At 42.3% G+C, this 11578-nt stretch overlaps 1 protein-coding gene across 1 annotated transcript in view; it reads right to left on the bottom strand.

Annotated features, from left to right (window-relative positions):
* Window positions 1-11578, bottom strand: part of LOC123767936 (cytotoxic granule associated RNA binding protein TIA1) — a 36358-nt gene that overhangs the window by 5696 nt on the left and 19084 nt on the right. The window contains exons 5-6 of the mRNA XM_069306758.1: window positions 4757-4883; window positions 2999-3040 (exon numbers count right to left, since the gene is read on the bottom strand). Of these exons, the coding sequence (XP_069162859.1) occupies window positions 2999-3040; window positions 4757-4883 (169 nt within the window). The remainder of the gene's footprint in view (window positions 1-2998; window positions 3041-4756; window positions 4884-11578) is intronic.

Here is an 11578-nt window from a genome sequence, read left to right as displayed (position 1 = left end):
CACCAAAGAACAGAAAAAATATTACAATCTGGTAAGAAAGTTTTGATATGCTCTATAGTGTTTAAGAAGTGATTTAATATTTATGCGGCGTTTGGACAATGTCAGCAGAAGATACGGATAATGACAGCTGTGGATATTGACAATGTCAGCAGAAGATACGGATAATGACAGCTGTGGATATGGACAATGTCAGCAGAAGATACGGATAATGACAGCTGTGGATATGGACAATGTCAGCCGATGTATATGTCAAACGAACAGTAACATACACTGAAAAGCTAAATTGAAGAGAAGCAAAGAATAAAAGTGTGTATTTGTTCAAATATAAACAAGAGCCCTTAAATTAGTGTGTATAGGTCAGGAAAAGCTCATTATCTGAGGATTGATCAATATAAAGTACATTATTACAGTTACAAATAATGTACAAGAATATTGGTGGTAAAATCACTAGCAAGAATATCAGTGGTACCCATATGTAAAATAGGCATCATATCAAACTAGAGAATATTTAAAAAGATTAAGCAGAATTTGAAAAGACAAAGCAGATTATAGACAACATCCCTAAGTAATAAAGATGCAGATCTGTAAATAATGGCATGCAGTAAAACTAGATCTTGTAACCCTGGTGTTAGATCCCGGCTAGATGGGCTACCTTTCCCTCATTATCTCTGGGAGAAATGAACTCCACCATACTACCAAAAATAATTATAATGAAAGATTTGTTGCAAATTCTTGAAGGGGGTGGGAACATTGCTATGTTATTTAGCATTTTTTTTTTTCAAGAATCACAACCATAACTATACCCTAATGGGGAGCATGCATGAGAGTCGGCATCTGATGCTACTGATGCTGCTGTATGAGCTTTCTGTATCTTTCTGTATCGGTCGTTGCCATTCATCTTTGTATCATTACTTACCTGATCTATGTCACTAATTCAAAATTAAGATTAGTTATTACAATGAGGACATTGCTTATTCGTTTTTGGCTGTACACAGTGGTTCACACAGACAAGGAAAGGTAACTAACCACTTGGGCTGGACGGTAGAGCGACGGTCTCGCTTCATGCAGGTCGGCGTTCAATCCTCGACCGTCCACAAGTGGTTGGGCACCATTCCTTCCCCCCGCCGTCCCATCCCAAATCCTTCCCCTGAGTGATTTATGAAGATTAAGCCACTTAAGATGTGGCATGGGCATGAATAACCCGCAACTTTGTCCTTATCCTGATCCGTTCCAAGTTCTATCAAGTCGTAATGGTTTGACGTTTTCCCCCTGATAGTTCCCTTCCCCCTCCGGTCACCTGAAGTGAAAATGTTTAGCGTTTTGTGAAAGTCTTGAGACTAGAACATAAACCAGATTTGTTTCGATGCTAGCCTTTTACGATCAGTTTTTATACCGTGCTAATCTCACAGCAAAAACATTATTATGAATACAGTACTTTAGAAACTCCCTCAGTTTCAATTCCGGAGAGTACGTGTGTCTTCGTAGTACTATAAGATACAAGGGGATATATATAACTTTTCAGAGACAACATTTATGTAATAACTTAGATGTTTAAATCAACATTAACCCCATTTCCTTTCAGGTATAATTGGCTTCGTTCTGTACTCACAATTTGGGGATCCCGGGTTCAATTCCCGGGCGGGACAGAAATGGTTGGGCTCGTTTCCTTTCACTTACTGCTAGGTGAACAGAGGCATTGGATAGGTACCTGGGAGCTAGGTAATTATTGTAGGGTTGCATCCAGGGAAGGATCAGTAGTTGCATCTTGGGATGATGGAGGGAAACTCGATACAAGCCGATTGATGAAGATTAAGCCACCCAAAAGGTGGCACAGGCATGAATAGCCCGTAAGTGGTGGCCCTTTTGAGCCATTACCAGTATCAAGAGCTGATACTGGAGATCTGTGGAGGTGCGAATGCACCCTACGTGACGGGAGATGTCTCCCGTCGATACAAGCCTAAATGACCATATATATATATAACTGGCTTTCTGTCCCAAATAAAAACGAATTATGGTCTGTTTAAAGACTCCATTCCACAGGAGAACAGTTTTGAAGAGACGTATTACTGAATATGGCTAAGTCAGTTCCATATAATATCCTTGTGATACTTCCTACGTCTGAATTTTTTAAATACTCTCCATTTTTTCTTGGCTCCTTTCCCCCTGCCTATAAGATAACAAATACACAAGATATATGTGCTCAAGAAACAGGCTGGAAAGGTATCATTACCCTGGGCAGTAAGCAAGTACAGCGCTCAGATGAAATAATTAAAATTTAAATTTTGCTGTAATATTTTTTTTCGACTTAGTGTCCCTGTGCAACAAATCTGAAATTTGAATCCAAAGTCAAGATATCAATTTGACGTGGAAGTCAAAATGCATTCCAGTATTCTAGTACTGGGGGATATATTTTACAATATTTTGTTACTTCCGCTACTGTGGAAGCCTCAGTAGCAAGAGTAGCATCAGGCACCACCTGGATGTCACCCAGAGACTTGAACTAAGCTAACTCTACAAAAGGTCACCCATTTCCTGTAGAGTACTGCAGTTTACAATGAGCAGATATACTTGGGAACGGCTGCGGTATTCCTTCCTATGAGTAACTATTTTTTTTATGATTGACAGTATAATTGTTATACTGTTAAATAGTTAATACAAATAGTTACTGATGGGGAGCAGTCAAGTGGTGTTAATACTGATTGGTGCATTGTGTGTGTGTGTGTGTGTGTGTGTGTGTGTGTGTGCGTGTGTGTGTGTGTGTGTGTGTGTGTGTGTGTGTGTGTGTGTGTGCTAGTTATCAGTCGTCTATATTACAAGTGAAACATTCTTCAATTGTTAGAAAATAGGTGGCCTTCGTGACTGGCAACTTCATGGGGGGGAATATGACACGGCGTTTGGGGTGAGTGGGTGGATGGGTGGGGTGGGGGTGGGGTCGTGGGTGGGTGGGTGGGTGGGTGGTGTGGGTGGCCAGGGTGGCCAAGGGGAGGTCGAAACTCACCAGGGTGCCAGGAGTGCTGCCCAGGAGGTAGGGGCTCGATAGCTGTAAAATCATGGCAAAATTTAGGATATTCAAAAAGAGTTCATCACACCAGCAAGAACAGAAACGATTCGGCCCTCCACCTTGGGTTTTTTTTGGAGTGATTGTTAGGATGTGAGTGACCAGCATACACACACATGAAGGTACGTCTCAGTGCCGACGTTTCGATCCGTCAACACAACGTAACTACAACGTTGCTAGTGTATTGCGAGGGAAGGACCCAAACGTCGACACTTCATATATATATATATATATATATATATATATATATATATATATATATATAATATATATATATATATATATATATATATATATATATATATATATATATATATATATATATATATGGGTTTGGGTTGTTTGCAACCTCGTTTTTGTGACTTATACTCACCAAATATGAAGCTGGTAGGAATTATGAAGCTGGTGGGGAATTATGAATCTGGTAGGAATTATGAAGCTGGTGGGGAATTATGAAGCTGGTGGGGAATTATGAAGCTGGTGGGGAATTATGAAGCTGGTGGAGAATTATGAAGCTGGTGGGGAATTATGAAGCTGGTGGGGAATTATGAAGCTGGTGGGGAATTATGAAGCTGGTGGGGAATTCTGACAGATGTTAGCAGTTATGAAGAGACTGAACTTGAGACGTAATTCAAGGGGGCAAGTTAATGCCAAGCATTATCAAGGTGGAGAGCCGCGAACCAGGTTTTCAAGACAGTACTGTTTAATCATACTCTTGACATCTCATGGAAACTCTAGCATGTAACATTCGTAGTTAAGATAGCAAATAACAATTGGTGCAACGCTCTATTGAGCCACACACTTCTTCTTTTTGTATAAGTAATTTCTCTTCTAACATGCAATATTATATATATATATATTTTAATTAAAAAAAAGCTGTATCTAATTAAGTACAATGTGGGATAGTAAACAATATTATGGAAAGCGAATGTGGTAAACAATGAGAGTGTTGAGATTTTTTTTTTTTGGTAAGTCAAACAAGTTGAGGTCAAGTAAAGCATGCAGTAATAAGACACATTAAGAGGTAAAGATAGGGGGAGGGGGGATTACTTTTTTGAGACTTTTGCATGCAATCTCCACAGTGCCGAGATGAGAATCTTGATGCTCTAACACAATCTTTAAAGACGTGTGTGTGTAGACTTGAGACTAAACTATCAGCAAATAAAAATCATCAGTTTTGATAAAAAAAAGGGGTGGATAATCCATACTTTTGGGGGTGGTCTATATATATTTTTTGAGGGGGGGGGGGGATTCTATTTTTTTTTTGGTGGGGGGATTCTATATTTTTTTTTTGGTGGGGGGATTCTATATTTTTGTTTTCTTAAGGAATAACTAATGATATACAGGAGAAATAAACATGACTGGTACAATAGACAGTTATGAATATTGATATTATATCAGGGAAGATAATTACTTCATTCTTCTCCAACAACATATTTGAAGGATTCACATCTCTAAGTAAATTAACAAATGTTTTAAGAGCAAAACAAGTGAAGATCAAAATAGCATAAAGGAGAACATATACATCTAACACAAGAGAGAACATTGAGGACAAAACGACAAGGAACAAAGAGATGGGATGTATAATGGAGAAGAGGAAGAGGGGGGGGGGGAGGTATTGGGGTCCTAGGGATGGGTCACCCCTTCCCTTAACCCCACCACCACCCCCCCACACACCTGTGGCACCCTCCTACACACCTGAAACTGCTGTACCGGATAAGCGCCCACCATAGACGCTGGTTGCTGCAGCTGCGGCATTTGCCCCGTGGGTAGCTGAGGCTGTGGCACTCCTTGCCAGGCTGGCACTCCTGCCATTCCCGCCATCCTGAAAGACATAATTAAATTAACAATCGTCCTATCACATAACAGCTCTTAAACATTATACAAAAGGTAATATCAAACTCTCAATAACGCTAAACCATTGCTGTTAATGTCCCCGCTATGGGACTGAGGCAAGGCTCTATCCCACTAGTGAACTGGGCCAGGGTAGGAGGATAGACGTACCGGCGGTGACACTATCAGAGCCTTCTACAATGTCTCGGTAGTCATTAATGGAATCAACGTTCTTAACATCATACAGAGCCTATAGAGCACTCTATAGAGAGCCTCGGCTCGTTCTTAACCTCTAGGAAGCACCACCCACACAAGACATACAGGTGAAAGCTTTCGGTCAAATCTACAGTTTCACTGATTACTTAAAAGTCTTGGAGCTATGCAAATTGACATTCTACTAGGCCTAGAGATGTAGGCCTGGCAGGCACGTGAGCTATTATGTATTATATACATAGAATATACATAGAAGACAATATGTTAGTGCACATGGTGGCCCCCAAAAGTGCGCATACCCTCATTCACACAGGATACCATGTATAACACCCAGTTAGCAAGGAAATCAAAATTAAAAATGAACAACTTCTACAAGCAAAAGTACACACACACACACACACACACACACACACAAACACACACACACACACACAGTAGCTGTGTGTGTGCTGTAGCCAGCCAGTAATAACCTTCGAGGAACGCATACAAGCTCACAAAAGGTCTTCATATTATCGATCTCTGGCAAGAAACGACCCTGGAATACTTTCTCAGTAGCCGTTAAGGTGCTATTATTATTATTATTACCTATGATATTCATAAACCTATTGATCACAGGCTGTGAACAGGAGAGCTTGCAAGGCTCCAACACTAGAGCACTGAGGTGTTAAATTGGTAGCAGGTGCATGGTGTGTATTCACCTATTTGTGCTTGCAGGATCGAGCATTGACTCTTGGATCTCGCCTTTCCAGCTATCGGTTGTTTACAGCAATGACTCCTGTCCCATTTCCCTATCATACCTAGTTTTAAAAGTATGAATATTATTTGCTTCCACAACCTGTTCCCCAAGTGCATTCCATTTTTACACATTTTACATTTTTACACAGTACACATTCCACACATTGTGTGTGTGTACTCTTTTGTATGCACCTAGTTGTGCTTGCAGGATCGAGTATTGACGCTTGGATCCCGCTTTTCTAGCCGCCAGTTGTTTAAAGCAATGACTTCTGTCCTACTTCCCTTTCATATGTAGTTTTAAAACTATGAATAGTATTTGCTTCCACAATGTGCTCCTTTTGCTCATTCCATTTTGTGTGTACTCAGTTGTGTTTGCGGGGTTTGAGCTCTGGCTCTTTGGTCCCGCCTTTCAACCGTCAATCAACTGGTGTACAGATTCCTGAGCCTATTGGGCTCTATCATATCTGCACTTGAAACTGTGTATGGAGTCAGCCTCCACTACATCACTTCCTAATGCATTCCATTTCTCAACCACTCTGACACTAAAAAAGTTCTTTCTAATGTGTGTGTGTGTGTGTGTGTGTGTGTGTGTGTGTGTGTGTGTGTGTGTGTGTGTGTGTGTGTGTGTGTGTGTGTGTGTGTTTACCTATGTGTACCTGAAGGTTGAGCTTCAGCTTCTGGTATCCGCTGTTGAGTCACTGGGTCCACATATCGCAATAGAATCGAACCCTCGCATTATTCAACCCACTCTTAAAGTTATGTATGAAGCTAGTCTCGGTTTCCTCTATCCGGCTCCATCCGGACACTCAAATGCTTTCGAGTCCCTCAGACGCGTCTGAGGTCCTGATGTCAACAATGCCCTGTCGTCCTGTCCCTCCTTATGCTTGTCAGTTTAGTTCCGCAATGTTCCCTTAGTTTAAGGACCAAGGCCAGGGGCTCATCAAGCATTTACGCCATTACGAAACCTGTGCATCTTTTCTAAATCACGTCGGCTGTGTTTACATTTATTAAGTTGTTTGCGAGCTTCGAAACGTCACAACCCAAGGTTGTTATTGTTATAAACAACCTCGTAGTCTTTCGGTGCTTATAAACTATTTCATTAAATGGAAATAAAGCTGCCGTGATTGAGGAAAGATGCACAGGTTTCGTAAGGTGGTTGATGAATCCCTGCCTAATCTTGCAGCAATCCTTTGGACTTTTTACAACGTTGATCTGTACCGTTTAAGGAAACCTTTTTCCTAATATCCGTGAGATTCATTCCGGTACTTAAGTTGGCCATTGTGACCTATTAATTAGGACTTAATTAATTAAGAATTAAGTATTCCTGTTAAGACCTTTGTACTCTTGCCCCTCGTTAGTTTCACTCGTAAAGAACACTTAAGAATATGTTCCATATCTGTATTTGAGGTCTGGTGGTTAGAGAGACCGAACAGAGACGTCATTTTGAAGTCTGGTGATTAGAGAGACCGAACAGAGACGTCATTTGAGGTCTGGTGATTAGGGAGACCGAACAGAGACGTCATTTGAGGTCTGGTGATTAGGGAGACCGAACAGAGACGTCATTTTGAAGTCTGGTGATTAGAGAGACCGAACAGAGACGTCATTTGAGGTCTGGTGATTAGAGAGACCGAACAGAGACGTCATTTTGAGGTCTGGTGATTAGAGAGACCGAACAGAGACGTCATTTGAGGTCTGGTGATTAGAGAGACCGAACAGAGACGTCATTTGAGGTCTGGTGATTAGAGAGACCGAACAGAGACGTCATTTGAGGTCTGGTGATTAGAGAGACCGAACAGAGACGTCATTTGAGGTCTGGTGATTAGAGAGACCGAACAGAGACGTCATTTGAGGTCTGGTGATTAGGGAGACCGAACAGAGACGTCATTTACAATCTAGTTGGATGAGTCGACAGTCTCACCTGTTCATCACTTGGTAATGGCAACTCGTCGTCTGTGTTCAAAACCAGAACACAGATTTACAAGGGAGTTCCTCTTATAACATAGAAACACCTCCAAATGTCCACGTTAAAGCCAAGGTGTAGAACAATTGGAGAACATCGTCTCGTGGAATCAGTTCATAACTAGAGATATTACATGTTCACTACACAGAGAAATCGCGTTATTGTGATAGATGGATGACAAAATCCCCAGGAGCCGTGATGGAGGTTCGAACCTATACGTTGGGTTTCACAAGTAATGTCATTATAATTTAGGTAAACAGTTTGCTGTATATTTGTGTAAACCAACGATACTATAAATGTACGAAACATTTATGAATAAGAGTTGTTCAATTTCAGCTTTGATTGTGTTTGCGTAGATAACGCTACAGGAATGCTTGGATCAATCCAAGTTACGGCTTCCGTGGCGTCACACACCTGCAAGGCGTCACACACCTACATGAGGTCACACACACCTGTAACAACATATTTCGAGCGAGAAAGTCGAGCGTAAATCGAGAATACCGGATTAGCGCATACTAAGGGAGGTCACATATTCGATAATTGTGTTTGTATATGCTCGTAGTATGCGCTGATATGTTGCGGTTATGTTGTTGGCACTGTAGAGTGTCACGTCAAATATTGGTGCCAGTGTCATGTCAAGTGTGGGTGCCATTGTCATGTCAAGTGTGGGTGCCATTGTCATGTCAAGTGTGGGTGCCATTGTCATGTCAAGTGTGGGTGCCATTGTCATGTCAAGTGTGGGTGCCATTGTCATGTCAAGTGTGGGTGCCATTGTCATGTCAAGTGTGGGTGCCATTGTCATGTCAAGTGTGGGTGCCATTGTCATGTCAAGTGTGGGTGCCAGTGTCATGTCAAGTGTGGGTGCCATTGTCATGTCAAGTGTGGGTGCCATTGTCATGTCAAGTGAGAGTTCTAATGTGTATTGTGAACATTTAAAAACAACAACTTGTAAACCAGGATCCAACATGACCCAATGGGTATTAGGCAAGATTTGTACAACCAATCAAAACTCAGGATGGTGAATAGATGAGTCACGTGATCTTAAGGAAGTCTGAAGTGATGGTGGGGATTAGTGCCAAGACTAAGCAAGGCCCCAAGGCAAAGCAAGGCCCCAAGACTAAGCAAGGCCCCAAGACTAAGCAAGGCCCCAAGACTAAGCAAGGCCCCAAGACTAAGCAAGGCCCCAAGACTAAGCAAGGCCCCAAGACTAAGCAAGGCCCCAAGACTAAGCAAGGCCCCAAGACTAAGCAAGGCCCCAAGACTAAGCAAGGCCCCAAGACTAAGCAAGGCCCCAAGACTAAGCAAGGCCCCAAGACTAAGCAAGGCCCCAAGACTAAGCAAGGCCCCAAGACTAAGCAAGGCCCCAAGACTAAGCAAGGCTCCAAGACTAAGCAAGGCCCCAAGACTAAGCAAGGCCCCAAGGCTAAGCAAGGCTCCAAGACTAAGCAAGGCCCCAAGAATTGACTGTGGTGGTGGAATTAACCCAAGTGGCAGTGTCCTCCACTCGTCGTGTGCAAATATTAAGAATCAACAGGACTTGGGATTAATATTAGCTTTCACCGAGACGCGCACTTAAGGAGCGAGGCGGGACCCAAGAACTCAAGACTGCGGCGTCATTCTTGTACAGCTGCTTGAGGCTTTGAAGAATTGCAATGACCCCGGGTGGACAGTGACCAAAATCAAGCGGACAGCTCTGTGAACTAGATTATCTACAGTGATGACGGTGGATTCTCTTTAGACAGGGAGAACGTAGCGTAAACAGCGGCTCTCACCAGCGAGACGGTAATTACGAAGCACGGGTCACCTGAAGTCATATTGTGCGCGCGCGATGTCATCTCTAAATTGGAAAACAGTAGTACATTGATGCTTTCCAATACCAGCATTTTGAACCATGTACCATGAGCTATCAACCAGTCTGCTTCAGATGCCATGGCGACGTGAGACTACCAATTGGCCAGTTAGCTCTCCAGGGCTGCAGATCTCTGCTAAAGGAATATCACGTTTCGCTAATTCTCGATTACTAGTGAACAATGTCACGTCCGTTGTATTCACCATCGAGTTTTTGAAAACTATTGTCTCTCTACATCACTGTTGAGTAATTATCATCTGGCGACCCGCGATGGATTGCTGTTGAATTTCTCTTCTAGAAAAGTGTTTTACTCCGTACACGAAGGAAAAACATTCTTGAATGTTGTTCTAGAACATTCTAGAATGTTGTTCTAGAATGTTCTAGAACATTCGCTGCTCAGAACTCTTTGTTATGGATCTGCTTGTTCGTGTGAGTAATATCGGAAGTGTGTCTACATGTTCGCTCAGGCATTCACGCTAGCTAATCCATACACACGACGTCAAATACACGCACACACATGTATATATGAATACACACATACGTACACACAGGCGCACACACATTCGCGCTTACACACACACATTCGCGCGTACACACACACACTCGCGCGTACACACACACATTCGCGCGTACACACACACATTCGCGCGTACACACACACACTCGCGCGTACACACACACACACACACACTCACACACACACACACACACACACACACACACACACACACACACACACACACACACACACACACACAGCATGTGACAAAGGACTCAGTCACAAAAACTAAGCTAATATATATATATATATAAGATATTACTAAAGCTTCAAAGACGAGACAAAACAACTCTCAAATAATATGCCTCACAATGATCAACTCCTCCCACAGAGGAAAGCCTTAAAGAGGCTATGAGAGGAATAAGACAAAGACTCTACAGTTTCTTAAACAAGTCCAAGTCTTACTTAAACAAGTCCAAGTCTTACTTAAACAATATAAATCAGTGAAGTGTTGCACTGATAACTGCTTCTTTCACCCCAATACTGCAATCTAGACAATGTATATGCAACAAACCTTGAGTACATCCAATTCAGCTTCAAGAGTACATTCACCTCTGCCTTAAGAGTACATTCACCTCTGCCTTAAGAGTACATTCACCTCTGCCTTAAGAGTACATTCACTTCTGCCTTAAGAGTACATTCACTTCTGCCTTAAGAGTACATTCACCTCTGCCTTAAGAGTACATTCACTTCTGCCTTAAGAGTGCATTCACCTCTGCCTTAAGAGTACATTCACTTCTGCCTTAAGAGTACATTCACTTCTGCCTTAAGAGTACATTTTCAACTATTTCCATATTCTAACTTAGCAATGCAGACAATAATATAGTGATACAAGTTAGGAAAACTAACTTAGTCTCAAAGTTGATTCACTGCTATGTCCAAAGTTGTTAAATGCTGAAAACACTTTAAACAAGTAAGTGGTGGATGGTGGTAGTGTGGCGGCCAGATGTGCGATGCTTACACGCTCACACAGCTGTGACTATGCTGACACAGCTGTCACTCTATGCTGACACAGCTGTCACTATGCTGACACAGCTGTCACTCTATACTGACACAGCTGTCACTCTATGCTGACACAGCTGTCACTCTATACTGACACAGCTGTCACACTATACTGACACAGCTGTCACTCTATGCTGGCACAGCTGTCACTCTATGCTGACACAGCTGTCACTCTATGCTGCCACAGCTGTCACTCTATGCTGACACAGCTGTCACTCTATGCTGCCACAGCTGTCACTCTATGCTGCCACAGCTGTCACTCTATGCTGACACAGCTGTCACTCTATGCTGACACAGCTGTCAATCAATATATTTACCGACACTCATTTATCTTACAATTAAAACACCTGCAGACTCGTCAACCACTCG

Source organism: Procambarus clarkii, chromosome 58 (assembly GCF_040958095.1).
Source record: "Procambarus clarkii isolate CNS0578487 chromosome 58, FALCON_Pclarkii_2.0, whole genome shotgun sequence".
Classification (NCBI taxonomy): domain Eukaryota; kingdom Metazoa; phylum Arthropoda; class Malacostraca; order Decapoda; family Cambaridae; genus Procambarus; species Procambarus clarkii.
The sequence above is the reverse complement of the archived record's forward strand: the minus strand, read 5'-3'. Positions and strand labels throughout refer to the sequence as shown.